General features: G+C 37.6%; 1 protein-coding gene across 1 annotated transcript; it reads right to left on the bottom strand.

Annotated features, from left to right (window-relative positions):
• Positions 1-162: 162 nt before the first annotated feature.
• Positions 163-21,901, bottom strand: DDX46 (DEAD-box helicase 46). Its single transcript, XM_032196863.1, has 23 exons — positions 21,780-21,901; positions 19,753-19,941; positions 19,335-19,475; positions 17,275-17,392; positions 16,153-16,318; positions 15,708-15,859; positions 15,290-15,403; positions 14,481-14,646; positions 13,860-13,980; positions 13,347-13,522; positions 12,774-12,895; positions 12,052-12,130; positions 10,137-10,219; positions 9,211-9,375; positions 8,739-8,901; positions 7,586-7,779; positions 6,861-6,998; positions 6,039-6,188; positions 5,156-5,353; positions 4,323-4,541; positions 2,131-2,275; positions 1,372-1,445; positions 163-642 (listed from the first exon to the last, which is right to left on the bottom strand). Exons 1-23 carry the CDS (start codon positions 21,794-21,796, stop codon positions 595-597), a joined length of 3,138 nt encoding a protein of 1,045 aa, XP_032052754.1. The 5' UTR covers positions 21,797-21,901; the 3' UTR covers positions 163-594.
• Positions 21,902-22,159: the final 258 nt, after the last annotated feature.

The raw sequence follows: 22,159 nt of genomic DNA on the forward strand, positions 1-22,159 counted from the left end.
AGACAAAATGGGAGCTGAAATGGATGAGTGGATCTTAAAACCAGACCTCAAGTATTTCTGGATAAAATTCTCTACTCTGATCACTGCAAGACTCTCTGACCTTAGAGGTACATTTGTACAGGGAATGAATGTGTGTGGAACCAGCCAGAGAGATGCTAAGGATCAGGAGAAAATCCTGCCTTTATTTTGGTGGTTTACCATTATTCCAGTATAAACTGATATGGTACAAATCATCCCCACAATATGAAGCAGGTACATTCTAGCAATTTCCAACACAAATCCCAATATTGTTTAATTTACTTAACAGTATAGTCTGTCAGGAAAATTAAAATCTGTTTTATTTTATATTCTTCATGGTGTAAAGTATATACTGCACTTTTAAATTAAATCATGCTCTGCCCAAACTGGTCTGCTTTAAGACTGATAACTTCAGTGGAGAGAATTAAGATGTCTCAGCAAGTAACAATTTTCAGTTAAAAAATGTCCGCAAGACAAAATAAAAAAAATCTTAATTTACAATAAGCAGTGTAAACAGCAAAAACAACAGAAGCCACAAGTTTCACACACCAGCCACCAGCAGATAACTCCAAATACTCATAGAACTTTGTATCTTCCTTTGTTGGTTGGTTGGTATGAGTTTTGCTGCAAATAAAGGAGAGGATAAATCACAGTTAAAACGGATACATGAATTGCAAGAAAACCCCACTAAAAGTAAATCCCCATTGCTAAAGAACTGCTTATTTACATGTACTCTCCTTCTTTAGAAGACATTATTAGGCAGAGGCCAACAAATTTGAGAAAAAAAGGCATCTTAAGAGGAAAAAGCCAAAAAGACACTGTTCTGCATCTAATGTAGTATTACTGAAGGTTATTTCAAGAGGAAGCCAAGGTGTCTTCAACCGGAGAACTCAGAAAAACTGTTTCTCAAGACAGTTTCTTTTATGTAAACAGAGTAAGTTGAACACAGCTGATTATTAGCTGGGTATACTGTAGGGCTATGGCAAAACAAATCTCTAAAGACATATGAAGTATTAGAATGAGGGGAATGATTTTCCCCCCCACACACTGTGTGACTGCACTGAAATTAGGAAATTAATTAGGAGCTGACTATTTATTTAAGGGGTATTCAGTCAAAAATCTCTGTTAATGTGTTATCTCCATCTGCTGGCTGGATAACAGCCGTATGCCTAGTTGATTGAACAAAGCAATATATTTTCTGGGCTGTTCAAGGAAACCGTTTTTTTTAGATCTACAGGTTCAAGTCCCTGGTATTAATAAAAACGTATGTCTGAATGCCAGCATTTGTTGAAATTAATTTCATAAAGCACAAGTTAAGGCACCTTCACTCTGCATCCTGAATATTTCACTTACCAATCTAATAAGCTCCTCTTTTATAAGTCGTGTGATTTCTGCCTTTGCTTTCTGTACAGCCAGTTCATTGGCACCTGAAGGAAAAAGAACATAATATCTTAGATTTTCTATCTGTGAAACCTATGGAATAAACAATGCTGGCTATTTTCACAAACACTGTAAAACGAGCCAAATATCCTCAAGTATTTGCTGAAGAACACCCTAGTATTGCATAGACTGCCACAGGTAACAGCAGTTTGTTTTAAGGAAAATACTTAAAACAGATGTTTGTAAGTTACAATGCTCAGAAATACCTTTTTGTTTTGTTTTGTTGTTTTTTTTTTTAAGAAAGTCTCTGTTCAATCATCACAAAGTCAAGCAAAGCTAACTTGTAGTTGATGTAACTTCTTATACGTTTAACAGCCACAACCCATAAAATTCCATTTTCTTCCTTATTTCACACCAGCACAGACATCTTTGTGCTTATGCTGATTGTTTTTTTCCTTTTCTTTTTCTCCTCCAAAATGATTCCATAACTGTTTATTATTGTTCTGGGGCAGGTCAGTCTTCTCGGGAGCAGCATGTCTGTGCTCCCCATGGATCATTTGCCAAAGCAAATGGAGACAAATGAGCATTTCCTTAGTAATTATATTTATTTGCAAAGTAACTACAGTGGGTCTGTAACTCAATATCTAAATACTATGACTTTAGAGATTCCACATCTGATTACAAAACCAGAGTAGCATCTTTAACTGAAATATTTAAAGAAAGAACACTTACTTTCTATAGCTAAATAAATCTTTCGCTCTCCTTCCTTGGGTTCTTTGCCTGGAGGGAAATAAGTTCCTCTGATTGTAATAGCAGCTTCAGAATATTCACTGATTCTCTGTAGTGCTTCCTTGGAGGTAACTTTCCATCTGGCAGTCTGCAAGGTAAAGGATACAGGAGAATCAAGAAGGAGAAAGGCAGCACACAAAGCAGCAATCCAAAGGTTAGTTGACATTTTAGACAAACAAGAACATTGCACTGTGAAAATTGATCAGGGCATTCTACTTTAAAAATAGCTGGCTAAAGTTTCAACCTACATTTTTATTCAAGGATATTTAACAAAACCTGCCTCTTATGTCAGCAAAATAAAGTTACTGAAAGAGAAAAAGAGAATGGATGCACAGTACCACCAAAGCAAGAACCCTAAAGACCTTCCATTTCACTACACTGGAAGTTTAAAAACCTGTAATTTTTTCTCATCTTTTCCTGAAACAGCACTCAAGTATTTTATTCACCACTTTTTGCACATGAATAGACTTCAAGGGCAAATATATACTGGGTACTTCCATTTAATAATGCTATTTACTTCTACGCAGTTCATTGGCTGAAGACAAAAATTAAGTGAACCTTAAAATCTCTGTACCTAGGGAATAAACACCGTCACTTGTTTTACAGGACCTTGTAAAATTGTCATGAATCTTCTCTAATTCTCTAAAATATCCTCAAAAATCCTTCCACGTGATAAATGCATCCCATTCATTTAGACTATGAAATTATTAGAAAATAAGTAATAGATTGCTTTAAGTTATTCCTAGACCAAGATGTTTTATTTTTCATATGTAACTCCTGGTGAGCTCTGGCATTCAAAGGTGACGACCTTAGGACAAGACTGGAGAAGCTCCAACCGTGTTCATGCAAAGGCAAAGCTACTTCTGGCAGGAGGAACAACCTCCATCTGGACTGTTTCTCAGTTCTGGTAGGCTGAGCATACGTGTATCCAACCTTAAACAACCACTTTCCCAGAAGCCAGCTTTGAACTATGACCTAAAAAGGCAAGTTGTATGTCCCTGGATCAAAACTTTGCCTGTTACATATTCTCTCGACGGGAAGTATCACATCAGCATTAACCTCACTGCAAGAAATGACTGCACCCATCATCAGCAAGGCTACACTGTGCACATGTAATGGCACTGAATGGTGGCGTAGCACTGCTATAAGAAACAGCTTATGAAATCAGCTATCGCTCTTGCTTTAGGTACCTTTAGGAGATTATTCTATCTTACATTATTTATCTCTGTCGTCTCAGACCTGCATGTATATGCATACGCTGTAAGATGAGTCCCTCTCCCAAAAGGCTTATTAAGATTTTCCAGGGACGTAATCGGCAGCTATGATTCACCCCGATGAACTGCCCTTTTTACATGACTGTTTCAGAGGAGGTATTACAAAATATTACAGAAGAAAAAGAGGACCTGGAAAGAGGTGTTTTTCCACGTGTAGCACTACAAAAAATCTGAAGATCTAGGATTTGTTTATTTGCAGAAAGAAATATGCAGAAACCAGAACCCCTGTCTAGCCAGGCCATGTTCCGTACCTAGCAAGCCTACCTTGGAAGGGTTAGGAAGTAAAATATCCTCAGCACATATTATCAAATCTAGAACATGTTCTATGAATTAGCAGTTTAGAATAAGAATTAAGAGCATTTCTGAGAAGAAAGGTTAACAGATTGGTAACAAAACAGCTTGATTAAAAAGGCAAAGTTTTGTTTTGTTTTGTTTTTAGCTCAGAGGTAAATACAAGCAATTTGTGCTTGGCACTGGGGAGCAGAAATGCTCTGAGTAACAGATGAGGCAGACTAGAGCAGCAATATTCCAAATGACAAAAATACTTGGTTAATCAAAAAGCAAGGAGCAGTACTGGAGTCACAGTAGAATGGCCTTTCAAATAAATAGAATTCTAGATAGCAAAGATCTGGATATGGGAAAAGTCAGTGGCAGAGGGTCAAAAGATTTTTGTATGGTAAGGAACGGAACATGTCCAAAGCATTGTTTATCTATAAGCCGAGAAGTAACCACAGATGCAGTACGTTTGTCTAGGTCCAATAAGAAATAGAAACAAAACATTTTATTGGAATAACCACAGTCTAACTTGTATTTGTTAAATGACAGTCGTTTACATTTGATTATAGCAAAATAGTTACTTGCCTGTGGAAAGTCATTGATCTCTAATTCTTCTTCGTATCTCTTGAAAGATTCATTTTGTCCTCCATCCTGTTTCTCTTCCTCCTGCTTCTCTATAGGTACATAATTCAGCTTAGCATTTATTTTTTCAGCCAGTTGCTCTGCAATGGTCTTGGCAGATACAGTAGGAGCTTGAATTGTGCCTCCTCTCAGGATAGCATTTGTTGCCTGCTGCATCACATCCTGTAAAAACCAGCCAACCAATCAAAACCAAAACAAACAAAAAAAGCAGGTCCACGATGGAAAAAAAAGATAGCCAAAAGAAGTCTTATATAAGCCAACACTGGTTTCATTAAAACTTTTTAGTTATTATAAACATCCACATAATAAACACACATTCAAAATTCCCCTTTTTTCCTTTTCCTCTTCTCAAAATCTAACCCTCACACCTGCACACAGAAGATCTGACCTGTCTTTTGAACCCTCAGTTCAAAATACCTTTGGACATTCCACACCACATTAACCTAAGTCCAAACCATGTATTACATGGCTCAGCAGAGAAAGATATTCTGCAACTTTGCTAAAGCTGACAAAAACCTAATTAACTACTGATAAAATTACACAATTAACTTTTTGCCAGGGCCGACAAAGCATTTCAAATTCTGTATTAAGTTAGCTCAATTACAAATCCTACAACTTGTTACTGAGTTAGCCCAGTACAAATGTGCTAATTAACGCAGTATTATATTAAAAGTGAAGAAATGCTACATAAAGCTACATCCACAAAACAAACAAACTGAATGCAATCTAAACAACATTTAAATAAATAAATAAAATTTGTTCTGTAAAGATGTTACCTTAAAGTGGAAGGGGACAAATACTTGTGCCTCTGCTCCAAGATTCTTCTGGGCGTTGATTCTCAAAGCCAATCTTTTAGCAATTTCCAATTTCTCTGCATTACCAGCTGATGGTGCAGGAGCATTCGATGATCCTGGCGTGCCCATGTCTTTTACTCTTTTCTTTGAATTGAACATGCTTTCAATTTGTTCATCAATCTAAAGAAAATAACAACTATTAGATCACTACATTTATCATTAAATTATCTTATCTTAAAGATGGTGAACAATAAGGCGCAACTAGTTTACATCCTTTTGAAGAAATAAATCTTGTATAAACGATAGAAGCATGCCCAGAACTACAAATCGACAATCAGAACAGATGATGAGGTAAAGGTCTGAACACAGTATTTACTTTCAAGTTCATGAAAATGAGCGTAATAAATATTAAGACAGAGACCTAGAACAGATTTAGAAATAGTAAAAGGCTACTATGAATGTCTTTGAAATGCTACAAGTAGAAAATGTTTATAATTGAGGGCAATTACTCCATTTAATCCATGCAAGATTAATATTACAAGGAAAAGAACTTTCTGTAACATGTATACAACTATATATATACATACACACACACACACACACACACACACACACACACACACACACACACTATTTTAAGTATAAAATACCAGTCAGAAACAGACTTTCAAGAACTTGCAATGAATCTTTTCTACAAAAGAACACCTATGGATCTACTCATGGAATTTTAACTTGTTAAATCAGCAGCGCAGGACATGGAGTAACAAAAATCCATGCATTCTGCAACATATTACATAATCTACCAGAAAATAAAAACAACACATGAATATATTGGAAATCCTTAATACAAACTTCAGGTACTTACATCAACAGCTGTATCTTCATCATCTGAGTCTTGCAAGCCAAGAGCTGCTTTCTGTAGCTTCTTTCTTTCATTAGCCAAAGCCTGTTCTGTTTCATCAAATTTGAAACCTTTTCCAGAGAATCCACTGCTTTTTTTAATCAGCTTTCCCTCCTAAAAACAAAAACAGTGCATTTTTACGTATAAACAAAACTTTTAAAATCCACTTCCAACAGTCATGAAATAACTATGGAAATATACAAATAATTTAAGTAATTTATTTAACAAAGCAAACCCTAGGGTGTCTAGAAAGCTCTTCCAATTTTAAGTACTGTATTTTACAATTTACAATTTACAAGTGCAATAAGAAATGCTGTGTTGAGTCATCAGATAGAAACAGTACACTACGGGGATTTTGTATAAGTATACATTTTAAATGTTTTTCAAATGCAGTAAAAAAAAGATCTGTTCTTATATTGGAAAAAATCTGAAGTTACACTTTTCAGCATAAACAACAACGTCCAGTTGCAAGGGCTCTAGAAACAGCAATACACATTCTATGAAAGAGCTTCAGTATCTGGTATGTGCATTTTGATAAAAGCCAAAGCACCCCTTGAACAGTAGGCGTTTCCATACCAGATGACAATATTTAAATTCTCAAGAACAGTCTTGTAAATGACAGTCAAGATCCTAATCTTGAAAACACTTCTATGCTCACCAAGGCACATATCTGTTCCCAATGAACTCCGGGAGATGACTCATGTACATACACAGTGTACAACTGGACCCACGTGCGTATGCATTAAATCCAAAGCAAAGCCCACTACAGAAGAAAGGATTACTTACAGCCTTCTGCTGGTCTTTGAAGTCAGCCCAGAGCTTCTCCAAATCAGTAGGAATTGGATTCCCGGACAATTCCAAAGCCTTAATGATATCACCAGCATATCGTGCCTGATCCTCAGTAATGAACGTATATGCAAATCCCTAGTCAAAATTAATTTAAAAGATGTTAAAGACAAACCTTTAAAGAAACTTTAAGTTTGCTGTAACACTTTTGCACAGATGCTGTTGTTCTGGGCAATAAAAGTAACTGTGATACTCATGAATGTTTTTTTTTTTCTTTTTATTTATTTATTTTTAATGGAAAAGTAGAATGAATAATGTGATTTCCCAGGAAGCTGATACAGATGTAATCAGCCACAGATGGCAGTAACTGAAGCTTTTCCTTTCAATCTTGTCATGGTTGGAAGTTTGGAAAGTAGAATTTTATAAACTTAGTAGGGCTTATTTCCAACAGTGAAAAACACCAAACTTTCAGCCACAGGTGAAATGTAAAAGAACATCCATTTATCAGACAAAAACGCAAATTCTAACTTCCACAGTGCCAAAATTCAGAACATATTTTACACAGCATCTCTCAAAAACCTTTAGAGGCACTCTAGAAGAAAATCCTTTTCTCACCAACAACATAAAATACTCCTTCTGTAGCTACCTCTTGGAACGCCTTTATCGAGCAATAAATAAGGCAAATTTTTCAGTAATAACCAAAACAGGCAACTGATTATACTTACTTTATTGCCAGCTCGTCCAGTTCGGCCTGCTCGGTGCACATAATCTTCATAATGGTTGGGACAACTATAATTGACCACCAGCATCAACTGTTTTACATCCAAGCCCCTCGCTGCTACAGATGTGGCCACTAGAAGTTTGCAAGTTCCATTCTTGAAATCATTAATTATGCTGTCCCTGTCGTACTGATCAATACCTGCAAGAAACAAGACAAAACAGTTGATTATAGAGCTCTGCTCTTTATTAATTTTTATTAATTACCTTCTGACTTTGAGTCAAAAGATTTTGTACACAGGTCAAAACACCCTCCAACTTCAAACAACCCAGAGCCCATGCCAAGAACATTTCAATACACTTACTCCCAGGCACCATAAATTATCCAGAATAATAAACCTCTCAGTCTGCTATGCACAGTAATGAAACCTTTAGCTTTTCCACTACAAAAGGATGTGTTACCATACTAAGATTTTCAAGTTTCTTTAATAAGATTTTCTATTTGACTTATGTTCAATTCAGTCCTCATCTAGAGGTTTTGTCTGTTCTCTGAAAACAATGGAAATCTCAGAAGAATGAGGATATTTTTCCCTCTTCCACCACTGCACTACACAAACAGTGGTTTTGTACTTATCGGTGACTGTATTTTCAAGAACTCTCTATTATATAAAAATTTAAAATACTCTGTGATGGACAATATTCTAAAGAGATATCCTCTTCTTAGTATGAAACTACTTCCATTATATTATTTCTTGACGGCAGAAATGTGAAACAATAGCTGCTCTTATTGTGGAACATCAAAAAAAAGCTAACATAATACTCCCCCAAGCTGGTATTCACTGCTCTACAGTATTACGTAGCTAGGAATATTCCCTAAGAGGTGTTACCATTCAGTTCACAACCCCATTGCACAGAAACAAGATTGGGCATCTGTGACACCTCACATAGAACAATAATTACAGAAAACTATGATGTCTATTTCAAATTAAGCAGCAAATATCTTTCCCAATTACAAAGCAAAAGCTGCTTATGAAGAAATATTCTAATCCGAAATATAGGAACCAAGCAAAACATTCCTACAGAAATTCCTAGAGAAAAACTACAGAATACCAATTTTCAAGTTTGGAGTTCTTAATTTAAGGCCTTAGGATTGCATATTACCTCCATGAAGAGACAAGCAGGGATAAGAAGCTCTCATTAAATCTTTTAACAACCCATCAGCATGTTCTTGTTTGTCTACAAATATGATAACAGATCCTTTCTCCTGATAGTGTCCCAGTAACTCTAGTAACTTTAAAAACTTGTTCTCCTCTTCTATGACAATCTGAAAAAACAAACAAACAAAATTAAACACACTCAGGGTACATAGAATAAAAAATAAAAATTGGGAATAGGAGATGGCTTTTTCATGCTGCTTCTGTAGCTAGTGGTAAAACTGCTGCTCAGCTACAAAATCAAGTAGAGAAAAAAAAGTGATCACACTGCATTTTCACATTAAGCTATGTTTTCTTTCTAAGTTAATGTTTAATAAACTCACTGAAGATCTAAAAATAAAAGCTCCTTTTACATTCCGTACTGCTGGAAATGTTTTGTAAGCAAAGGAAGATAAGCAAGGCGTATGTGTGATACTTACAACATGCTGCTCCACATCAGAACAGACAACGCTTCTGCCTCCAACCTGCACTTCTATAGGTTTACTTAGGATTCTCCGAGCTAATGCCTCCATGGCTCTGGGAAAAGTAGCAGAGAACATGACAGTCTGACGGTCAGGCCTGACGTTGTCTACAATGCGCATAACCTGGTTTAAAAGAACATTTCCTGTTAATACCCAAGTGCTGTAACTGAACTTCATACACATACCGAGCTGTCTTCCTCCAAGTTAGGTGGTATCTGTATCATACAGAATACAGAACATTTCTTTACAGATTTCCTCTTGGGACTTAGGTGATAGCATTGCAAGACAGGGAAAACTTGCTGAAGTCAACAGGAAATTGAGTGGTAAATATGCAACCCCAGAGCAGCCCAACAAAACTCCAAAGATTTGCAGCAGAAATCCTATAGCTCAGGAGACAAAATAAAGGATTTTTCCTAATTTTGGAGGACAATATGGCCTGAAGGTAACTGAAAGAACCCTGGACGTCCAAAGCTGCAAGAAAGTATTGTTTTTGTCACTGACGTTTTAAACATTTCATTCCTGTCTCCTGCAGGATGTTGCCAGGAGGCATGACAAAGTTTATTAGTAGGCTACAACTACTAATATGACACCTACATCAAGGAATTACAAAGGGCCACAGATAACCAAAACAAGCATGTAAAAAAAAAAAAAAAAAAAAAAGAGGTATATTAGAACATAATTTTTCTCTAATAAGGAATTTATCAAAACCACAACATGTGAGGATAACACAAAATTTAAAGAGTCAGTTTAAACTGTCATCCACATACAGCACATCTCATTGAATGGTTACTGGCAGTCTAATAATAACATAGCACAGATTCTTGCAAAATCCTTTAAGTGAGAAATAACACACTGTGGCAGTATCAGGCATGTCGTTAAGTTACCTGAGGCTCAAAACCCATGTCAAACATTCTGTCTGCTTCATCAAGGACAACGTACGTGACTCTGCGGAGATTTGTCACCCGACCTGTGAAAGGAGAGGAAAAAACACATGGGAAACAAAATCAAAAGGAAATCTAGTTTCCCTCAGGAATATATATATATTTTAAAAGTTATATATTCTCACTATCTTCTATCAAACACATTAATTACTTTAAAAAAAATTCACTAAAAGTGAATTTTAATGTTCTCATTTTAATCTCAATAAACATTCTGGGAAAAGTGTAAGTATGCACTAGGCCCTTTATTTTGTCAAACTCTTCTCTTGCATACCATCATAGGGCCAGAAGAACCTGTAAAATTCAGAAAACAGCCCTCGCCAAAACACATCATAAAACTAAGACTGAGATGAAGCAAGGAGCCACATCAGCCATTATCTGACAGCGCCACCTAGAAAAAAACATATTAGAGATTACAGCGCATGTGTGGAAGGCAAAGTCCAGTGCTAACTGTTGCAGCCTCAGAAAAATTCCTTTTACACATATAATCTGTAATGCTTCCTTGGAGCTAGAAATATCTATTTGAGGGTAATCACACTAATTCTAGTTAACTGCTAATCATATGCATAAAACAGAGTAAGCAGTCTTTTCAAAATGAATATAGAACGATTAAAACCTACCCAGTATCACTATTAAATTGAAAAACAAGAACCACCCCAAACTCTGGGACAGCTGGAAACAAAATTGTTGTATATCTGTGAATACTTCGAAAGGATGACGGACAGGATAATTAACACCCTTCCCAAACAAACAGCTAAGAAGTTCCCTTTCATCAGAAGGATTTAACTCAAGGATTTAAGAATCATATACTTAAAAGATACAAATACGTGAACATATTCAGTTCCAAACAACTGTATACTGACACTGTCCAGTGCTCTCATAATGGAGCATAATTTTCACGTTTTCGACAACCAAGACTCAGACTTGTGCCTGTCAAACTACAGCAGAATTTGGTCCTTTCAGCTCCAGCAAATTGTAGCTGAATCTTCAAATTATTCTGGGGGGTGATTTAGCGCTGCCTCTTTTTTTTAATAAAAGGTATGGAATTCACACTTAAGTAACAAAATAAATATTTCTTAAAATCTACATATCTATTTAACACCTTAACACTTTCATCCCCAAATAATAACTTGGTAAATTTACTTGGGAACAGCATTAATGTACCTACCTTTGACGATTTAAGTCTTGGAAGCCCAGTTCTATATCTCTTGAAGGTACTTTTTCCACAGAAGTTAAATAATGTCAACAGTTTAGTAGAGGTTTTGATGTGGAATAATTTAATAATAAAACTTTATCTAGCAAGCATGCAATGGTTACACTAGGACAAAACCTCTTAAAGCTGCAGTGTCTCAGTTTAAATCAACCTGAGTATTTGATGTAAAGTCAGTTCTTTTACAGTTATTTAGGGAGGGCTTTTTGTCAGGTGCTTTTTTTTTTTTTTTTCCATTTTAAATCAACAGATAAAGGCAGTCTACTCTTCAAGTAAAAGCGAGTAACTGCTGAGCTACACTAACAATCGGGATGGATCAACAGGCAGACACAGTAAGCAACTGTTACATAACCTTTCTCTAAACGACTTGCAAATTAGAAAATTTGAGACTACATTTTATGTTTAACTCTCATAAACATTCTCAGAAACTCTTCAAGAACGCAATGTTTCCTGTCCTCCCCCAAAAAGTCAAACCAATATATGATTAAACCTGTTACTAGTGTTATATATTCTCAGAAACTAGATAGTGCAGCCTGAAGAGATATAAGAAAATTCCGTAAGACCATTTATCAAAATACATGATCTTCTGAATTTGTTAGAATTACACAACAAATAAAAAAAAATCTCCATAGTTAAAGGTTTTCTACTCACCATTGTTAGCTGCTAACATGTCAATCATACGTCCAGGTGTGCAAACAATAATTTCAGCACCTCTTTTGAGTTCAGCTATCTGGTTTTAAAACACAGTAGAATTGATTTAACAAACTATTAGTAAAAAAAAAAAAAACAAAAAAACAAACAAAAAAAAAACAAACCACCATAACTACAAAAATTAAAGTTACACACATTTGCAGTTACTTTCATAAGCAATTCATATTAGTAAAACAGACATATTTAAAAGATTTTACTCAGCAATTTAAATCTTTGGAACGTTATGCTTTCTAAAAGAGTAACCTCTGAAAAACTAAGTTACTACCACTTGAAGTAGTTACAGTGAAGGCATGGCTTCTGTACAGTTAAGGGCCTGCATGGAACATCACGTTACATCAGGGACAAATGATGTATTCACAAGTGCAAATACACCAAGTTCCAATACATGTAGTCACGTAAGTACAAATCCTGTAGCTTCCATAAACGTGGGGTAGAAAAATACCCTGGAAATTAATCTCCAAATGGCACTAACATGTAATATTTGATAATGCAACAAAACAAATTTAACAGTTTCTGGTTCTTGTATGAGATAACTCTTGAGGAGAACCATAGTAAAAATAGAGCTTCTGAATCAATTTCAAAATAATTATGTATCACAAACAGTTTAATTGTTTAACTAATAATATCCAAGAGTTATTTGACAAGGTATGTCATTTGCATACCTGTTCACTGATTCCTGTTCCTCCATAAACACAGACAACTCGAAGTCCAAGGGTCTTTGAGAACTTCTTACACTCCTTGGTAATCTGTAAAGCCAACTCGCGAGTAGGTGTCATGATGACAGCTGAAATACAAAGCATTTTCATCATACGTTGTAATATAAGAGATGATGTTATTTATACAGTAAAAATTAATCTTTAGTAATGAAATATAAGCACCTCTGAGAAGTATGTGCAACTTACTACACAATTTACTTTTTTGTTCTTTAGAAAAAAAAGTCATTTCAAGAAAGAGAGCTAAGACAGTATGAGGATGAGTAGAAAACGTATCAAAGTTTTAACATCAAAGGAATAAAGGTCCCCCTTCCAGATATATGGATATGCAAGTACTCTTGAAATAGCATTATATAGCATGGTGACCACAAACAACAATAAATTCATCAACTAATGCTGCTCACTAACGGATGACAGTCAGTTAGTATTCCTCCCTATGAGCAGGAGAACAGAAGACCCCTCTTAAGTGTATGCTTGAGTTTATTTATTTAAATACCCATTTTGAAAATAAAAGCTCTGTACCTATGGGACCTTCTCCTTCTTCTAAAGCTCTCTGATCCATAATATGCCTGAACATGGGCAACAGAAATGCAATTGTTTTTCCACTTCCTGTTTTGGCAATGCCAATCAAGTCGCGACCATTCATAATTGCTGGGATAGCCTGGCTCTGAATGGGCGTGGGCTTTTCATAGCCATGCCTTAAAGAAAGGAGAAAAAAAATATTATAAGGACAAAATAGGATTTGAGAGATGAGAATCACAGTCATCCTAGAATAAATTTGCATATTCATATTTACATATATTTATCAGTGTAACTCAAAAAACAGCTTAAAGCTGAGGATGAAGAACATGACATAAATGGCAAAAGGAATAGCTTATAATGGGTTAATATTGAGAAACATTCTGATGACCATATACATAGCATCTACAGACATGGACATGCTGCTTTATGCAATGAAAAAGGGTTTTCTCCCAAACATACTACAAAACACTGAACAAAATCAAGTATGACATGATTTGCAAATTTCTTGCTTACTTTTTGAGAGCAGTGAGAATTTTCATGGAAATACCACACTGTACCCAGGTTTTTATTGGTTTGGGGCAGCCTTTTCCCTTGACTGTTATTCCCTCCATCTCCAGTCGGTACACATTCACCTCTGAAACAGAATTTGCACTACAATGAAATTTCATTTCTTGACATTTCTCTACTACCTTGATCAAAACATTCTTGATCTGTTCCTGAACATTAAATACTTCTTTTATCAGCACCAGAAAAAAAGTTTTTAGCTTGCTACACATAAATACAGGATGTAGGTGGAGAGAACTCAGGTACATTCTTCAAAGTCTCATATATGATTATATGAGGTTATCAATAATAGTGATCTGATTTTTTTTTCCATACCAAGTTGCTCAAAAGTACTTCCCCCTCACCTCCAAATTCTCTTCCAAATTATTCCAAAATCATAAAATAATTAGAATCATAGAATCATTTAGGTCGGAAAAGACCTCTAAGATCATCTGGTCCAAAAGTCTTGAATGTACAGTATTTTTTTTGCTTTCTTCAAAACAACTCTACATTCAAACAGAATTTGCTTTTTTCTTGCACTTCAAGATCTGCAAACATTCTTTTCTTTAACAGTACCGAAGGTGTTCTTACCTTCTTGAGTCATTTTAGCAAGTTCAGGTACTTCAACGTAGAAGTTTTTCCTGAAGGGCTCATATTCTATCTTTCCATGATCCACTGGTTCTAGAAGCTTTCTCTGCTTGGTCTGATAGCCAGTTAGGGCAGTCTGAAGATCAACTTCCTCCTCTTCTGAGGAATACTGTATGAATTATAATTAGAGTGTAAGTTATTATGTCTTATTATTAATACATAACATATTAAATAGTATTATTAAGTATTCTGAGATGCTTTTTCGTCCATATAGAAACTTTACTCAGAAGCAATAATTATGCCTTATTCCCTTAGACCAGACACTGAAAACCTAAGCCCTTCAGGCCTCACCATACACAACCCCATTAAGGACTCAACATTCCTAATATCCTGAAAGCATTCTACAAATACAGTTTGGGTATGAAAGAGAAATTCTGAGTAAATTCAGGTACAATCACTGAGCAAGATGGCTCTGTGAAAACCCCAGAGCACTGTTCCGTAAAATTCAATATTCGTGCTGATCTGCCGCTGCAAAAAATGCAAATAATTGCACACTGTAAACTCTAGAGGGCCAGCTACCAGTTCGCTGAACCCACATCCAGAGAGGGCAGCTGACATTTATGCACTTGTAACAACTCTTCCTACTACAGGCACATTTGCTATTTACAGCCAGTGTGTAACCATGGTTCTGTAAATTAAATAAGCAAATTCCTAGCTTGTAGCAGATGGAAAAATCCCAGGACTATCATCATTCTCATGCCTCTTATAAAAAGTTGCCCTTTCACAGTAGAAATACAAGACACTTCCATTACCTCCATTGCATCTTGGTCATTCTCCATGAGCTCCCCTTTTTTCTTTTCTGTCTCTACAGCTGCCTTTTTGGTTGTCACCACGGTTACTACTTTGGTAACAGTTGGTCCAGTTTTCTGCAGAAACAGGTGAGAGAAATTATTGCACTATCATACAGAAGATATACTGTATAAAGCATACAAAACATTTGTATCTGAATGCGTTATGCTTTTTTTTTCTTTTACATCCTCCAGTAAAATTTTATCAGGGTAATGCTAACTACTTATTAAGAACACCATGGAATTCACATTAAGGCAGTCACTAAATACATGTTATTTCTTGCTTTTTTGCATTCACCTTTTTTTCCAAAACCATTTTCATATTAAAACACAAAACTAATTTTAAAAGACAAAGTTAAAAAATCTTAATAAGTGATTTTACCTTTTCACTTCCACCTCCACCTTTCACACTTCTCATATTGAATTTCTTGACTTCTTCTTTTACTTCTTCCATATAAGCATCCAAAGGATCTAACTCTTCATCTTCAACCTCATTGCCTTCTTTTTCTCCTTCTGCGGTTTCCTCTTCATCATCTAATATCAGAAAGATGGGAATCGGAGAGGAAAAGAGAGTTCACATATGTTCAATTATTACTCTGTCCAAGTAACTACAGTCCACTTTTATTACTGTATGACTTTTCCTCCTTAAAATCTCTCCAGTTTGTTATCTCAATTGTATCTTAAACTATTTGAAGCCATGACAAGATTTAGGCTGTGCTATTCTGTATTTCACATTATGAAAAGTCATTAAATGCTTTAAAAGATAACATAATAAACTATTATTAGGAACAAAAGTGTTTTAAATGTTATATATAAAAATTAAATACCATCATCATCTTCCAAACTCCACTTTTTTCCCTGTTTCATCTCTTCAATTTCTTTTTTCAGTTCTCCAATGTTTTCCATAGCCTTTTTGCGTTGTTCTTCCCTCCACTTCTCCACTCTTTCTTTTCGTTTTCTCATTTCTTCTTCCAGTTTGTTCTGATCAAAATTCTATGAAAAAAAAAAAAAACAAAACACACCAAATTGTGAAAATTAATGGCCATTGGCATTAGCCTATGCTTTTTTTGGACAAATTGTCTCTTCAAACACATTTAACTGAGCATGCAGTAGATCACTGGACATACACAGACCTATCACAACATGAGTAAATGAAAAATACTAACAACTCTAACACTTTCAAGTAAGAAATTCATTTAACTTATTTTTTTCACAGTAGCAGCTGGTATGCAATGTTAAAAGTAAGAATGAATTAAACAATATTCCCTAATGAATTAAGCTATCTTCTTTTTTTCTAGACCAAGATATTATACTCCAATGAGTTTCAACTCATTTTAGCCATTTACGCACACAAGACTAAAGAATTATCATGTTGTTCTCTACTTCCAAAAGTCCGTCTAGGACAAAAAAAACCACTGATTTATGCATGGGGAGCCCTTGCTGACAGTGCAGTGACTATTAACAAAGGAGGGTTACTAATGACATGCTGTTTTGGAAGAGTTAGCGAAAACAGCTGTTTGGGGAATTCTTCATCTAGGCACATCTTTTCACGATATGGAATAAGGCAAAGCATGCTTCCTTTCCCCTTTGTTCTTTGATTCCTGCCTGGTTCCAGATGCCAAAAGATTTTTCAGCTTCCCTACTGACATCTAATATATTAAAAAGGAAAGATCCTTCACCCACAACTGTGGCTTGTGGTCTGAGCAATGTGGAACCTTGCACTGAGAAGAATGTTTCTAATGGCAAGAACTAGAAGCATACCCTGTGACTGAAGTCTGTGTTACTGAAGAGGGTACTCTTTCATTCAGCGTGAATTGTGTCCAACTCTAGGAATAGTTTTTCTTTTGTTAATGCAGTAATTAACCTATGTTAATGTAGTAGTTAATCTATGGCTAGCTTAATTCTTGGTTTATAAACTTAAAATGTAGAATTTGGAAAAAAGCTTCTACCTCAGTGGCCACAGTAGATGCAGTAGCATCTTTATCCTTCTCTTCTTCTTTGTCTTCTTTCTCTTTTTTCTTTTCTTTGGAAACTTCCACACCTTCTGTCTTTTCTTTAGATCTTGATCTGAAAGGTAAGAACAAAGATTTCTTAGAATATTCCAGCTTTTCTCGGGGGAGAATAGATGTGCCAGACAGAGACAAAACTGTGAACACAGTTACATTTTCAAACATCTTACAAAGCACTCTTTGTTTCTCAGAGCCTTTCTGTTTCATGGAAGTAGGTTCTATAACCGCCAGAAATGCACAATGTATTGCAATCCACTGATTCACATGCTTTGGTTCTGTTCTTCTCATTTCTTTACAGGACAAAGTTGCAGACTTCATTTCCAGAACACTTACTGCTGGTACTCTAGAGGTTCCGCAGCATAAACACTCCTTGAAGACAGCAGTTCATATGAGATGCTAAAAAATTCCTGTTTGTTCTATTTCTAGAGGAAGGTAAAGTAATCCAGCTCCTTGCCATGGAAATTTGAACATTCCCCTGTTCTGTACTGGCTGAAAGTCAAAAGAACAGCTCTCCCTGGGAAAAGGTACCTACAGAACTCAAACTAATGTGCAGATTTGCATTTCACACAAAACCCATTTATCACAGACTTTACTCTCCTAATGTACTTCCTATTAAAAAGAAATAGTTGTATCTGAACCAAACTCCTGCTAACCCATAACAATAAATGTAAAATTCACGTTAGCCTATTAAATCTCATTAAACTTTCTTCACAGCCCACTGGACAATTCTAATGCAAACCATATGCTCATTCCAAGAGACTGTCATTCTAGCTTCTCACAATTTCTGGACTGTTGTCAACCTACTCAGTCTTTATATGGACTGCTGTTACAACTTCTGGACCTTCCGCTCATTTTGCAGTATATCTGTTGTAATTATGTCTGAAAATCCACTCAAGCACATTTAAAAGAACATGACCTGTAGTTAAATTTTTACACATTTCTGAAGTCAGTATCTAGAAGAGTAGAAGTTTCAATTCTTGACTAAGTCTATTTACTAGACAGTTTATCTGACTGTAAACCCCTAAGACCTGTCCAATAAGTCAGATAAGTACCTGTCCAATCCTTATTCACTGAGCACACCCACAGAATTCAACAAACAGCAGGTAAGAAACAGTCGGTGGCTTTGCCAAAGCAGACTTCTTGACCTTCTCTGAAGTGTAACACTATATGCTTTACTTTTCCACACAAATATCATTTAAAAAGGCAGATTCCAAACTTCATGGGCTTATATTCTTAAAAACACCTTTTATGTAAAGAGTGGATGAAACACTGAGCTCAGATACCATCACTGGCACTGAAAAGAGCTCAGAAATTCCTGCTACAAATGTCACCACGATGTCGTTTATAGATCCCCTGCTGCTACCCTATCCAGTATTTTTAAAAGCCCTGCTTTTATCTGAGAGAAAATGATAGAGCTTATCTGTGAGAGCTCTGCACTCAGGCACATCTGATAACTAAAACTTACTGTTCTCCAACAATTTACAAGTCTAAAGACAGGCTTCAATTTAACGTCTCTCATAGACAGCACCTGTATTTTACTAATTTGCACATACATGCTGAGACACAAACTGTTCCTTATTGATACTGGAACCTGGGAAAACAATGCAGCACTACAAAACTTTCAGAATGAGGTTCAGTTTTAACTTTGAAGTTAGCAACTACCTTTTACTCCCTGCTCAGGTGCCACAACTTCAGTCTTAAATTAACACTTAGATCTTTTTCTTTTACAGAACCGTTCTCACAACAAAGTGTATTAGAAATAATAAATACATACACACACTAGTATTTACACACCTTGAAGTAAGAAATCTAAAAATATTTGATGCATCAAAGCACATTAAGTGATGGGAAAAGATCAGAACTGTACACTCATCGAATATTCTCCTTGTTCTACAAAGCAAAGCTTTTGGTAGTTTTGCCTGAGGATTCCTTCCATTATACCAATAGTTTTGCAGTACTTTGTCACTATGATATGGACTGTAATTCAAGAACACAAATACCTGTTTTCTGTTTTCCTGTTCTTGCTTGGGCTGGGGGATCGAGACCGTCTACCTCTACTTCTGCTTCTAGAGCGCCTTCTCTCTCGGCTGCGGGATCTTCTTCTCTCCCGACTTCGTTCCCTCTCTCTACTTCTCGAACGTCTGCCCCAGAACAAAATTGTATTTATTTAGCATGTGATCATAACACAATTTTAGCCTTCTATTGATGAACCCTTGTAAAAGGAATCTAACAATCATCAAGACCACAAAGAGCTAACAGAGTCTAACAGCAGCAGCAAGACATCATCTAATAAAAAAAAACATTAAGCACAGTAAAATCTATCATGGAGAACAACAAAGTAAACAACTGTAGAGGAAGAACATCAGTGTTCAGGTGACAGCATTTTTATGTGCTTTGACTGAAACTCGTAACTCCTACCTTTGACGCTTCCTGTCACGCGATCGAGATCTTCTCTTGTCCCTGCTGCGTGACCTCTCACGTCTGCGCTCCCGATCTCTGCTCCTAGAGCGTCTGTCTTCGCCGCGTTTTCCCCTTTTGTCAGAGGGAGAACGACTTCGAGACCGGCTGCCAGAGCGTCCCCGTGACGCGGAGCGCTTCCGATAATGCCTGCATTGCAAATTTACAAAAAAAAGAAAAAAAGATGAACATGAGCTCGAGAATAACTTGCAGTGAAAGGATGTGTTTGTCAGATTTGGATGGACAGGACAAAAAGAATTATTTACTACAATTTGTTGGACTTACTAAATTCCTGAACATTTTCAATAATCTTGCAAAACTGATTAATATACGTATACTCCTTACGATGCTGAAACCAGAGGAATTAGATGGTCATATTTCTGTTTTATTGTTGGCGTGCAAAAAGAAGTACCTCAAGAGAACACTAGAACATCAAGAACAATTCCCATTTTAGGAAATCCACAGATTGCTATTATGTTTAGGGAAAGACTAAGTCTTTTTGAAACTATCTCATAAAATCTGCCGAACACTTAACAAGTTTTGTTGAATTTCCTATAATTTTCATTCAGGTATGCTATGTAAATTGTGCCTCTGTTCAGTGGAAGATCTGTCAAACAGCAATTAAAGAAACATAAAACCACAAGCATATATGATACAGCAGTGGTCAATGCTGACATCAAAAGAAATTCCCTACTGCCATCAAACATCACAAAACATTTAAGCGGCTAGCAAGGCCTCAGAGGTGTGTGATGGAAATGGGAGACTTTTTCTCCCCCCACTAATGCTCTCTTATCCCAGCCAAACTGTGGGAGAGGACAAGGGTAGGAATTTTCCCAGAGACTTTTCACCTGAGCATACAAGTTGCAGAGGGACCTCCACTGTGACCGTATCATCTTTTCCAATTCCTGACTGTCAGTCACAGTGCCAGAACCATTCCTTTGTTCATCCTCCTGCAGCCCAGGGACCACCACAGACCCTACAAGCTCCCTACAAACCTAGCAGCTGGGCTTGGGAAGCAGGAAGAAGCACAGAAAGCAACTTTTGGAAGGCATAAATTAGATCAGAAAATTAATGTAAGTTTAAGACCACTTTTTATGTTATTTGTTGGTTCCGCGATCCAGGTCACAACCCCAAAAAAGAAATAAACTTGCAGAAGTGGTCGGTGCTCCTGGGGATGAGACACGAGAGCGGGGCCAGCAGGAGCCACGTGTACAAGGCTCATTCCTCAGAGACTTGTGGCCTGCTTTGACCAACGTGTTTACGTGCTTTCTGTACACAGTTCTGTTTGTTATGACCACGGAGCCCGATTAAAACTGGACACATTTTGGGGAAAGAAGCCGTGCTGTGAGGAGCGGGGTCCTGCCAGCTCAGGCGCCAGCAGCTGGAGCTCAGCCCCCAGGGGATTTTGCAGCCCAAGTCCCTAACGGCTGGGCTAGGTGGCTTGAAACCAATTTAGGGATATCAGTGAGGGTTCCCAGCTCTTCACTGAGTCACCAATTTGAGCCCAAGACGCTTTTTAAAACCCGAACTCATGCGCCCCTCTTGGGGTATGAATCCGAGAAGCTGTTACGGCACAGGGACGGCTGCACACAGGAGCACAAAACACACGCTGTTATGGTTCCTAACGCCGTTTTAGCATTAAAACCCGCTGGTTCGGTTAAAGCAGAGGGCACTAACACATGCCACGACAGCAGAAGCGAATTAAGGAGCTGGTTTCGAGCCGGAGGGGAGCGAAGTGCCCCAACCCCGGCAGCAGAGGCCCGACCCCGCGCCGCGCGGCCACCCGCTGAGGGGGAACAAAAGGCACACGTTTCTACACAAACTCGGCAAAAATAAAACCTATGACGCAAAATACAGCCCGCCGAGCCACCACACCACCGTTACTCTGCGTTAGAGCAAACGGGGGGGGCTCGGGGCTTGTCTCCCGCAGCCCCTGCCCTCAGGGGGTCCCTCTCAGCCCGGCCCCTTTGTTCCCCCGCTGCCCTCACCTGGACTCGCGGCCCATGGCGGCGGCTGACGAGGACGAGGAGGAGGAGGAGGAGGAAGAAGATGAAGAAGAGGAGGAGGAAGAAGAGCAGGAGGCGGTGCAGGCCCTGCGCTAGGCGGCCATTCGGCGCCCCGGGCCGAGGCAGGGGGGAAGCGGCCCCTGCCCCTTCCTGCCCGCTGTCGCGCTCTGCCGGCCGGAGGGCGCAGCGCCGGGCACCGCGAGGGGGACGAAAAATAACAAAATATAAGGAAATGGCAGCAAAAAAGCCTGGTGCTGCTGCTGCCCTGGCGGCGCTGGGCACTGGGAAGCCCGCAGTGAGGCGCGGGGCAGGATAAGCGCAGGGCCCGGCAGGCTGCTCAGTGAGGCCGCTGCGAGGCCTGT

The sequence above is a fragment of the Aythya fuligula genome, chromosome 14 (genome assembly GCF_009819795.1).
Source record: "Aythya fuligula isolate bAytFul2 chromosome 14, bAytFul2.pri, whole genome shotgun sequence".
Classification (NCBI taxonomy): Eukaryota; Metazoa; Chordata; class Aves; order Anseriformes; family Anatidae; genus Aythya; species Aythya fuligula.

What these genes read in the sequence shown, in the direction of transcription:
- DDX46 (XM_032196863.1), bottom strand. An exon ending in CATCTACTGTGGCCACTGAG is followed by an intron (nt 16,319 to 17,274) that starts GTAGAAGCTTTT and finishes TTTTTTTCATAG; the next exon opens with AATTTTGATCAGAACAAACT. An exon ending in GAACAGGAATCAGTGAACAG is followed by an intron (nt 12,131 to 12,773) that starts GTATGCAAATGA and finishes TTTTAAAACCAG; the next exon opens with ATAGCTGAACTCAAAAGAGG.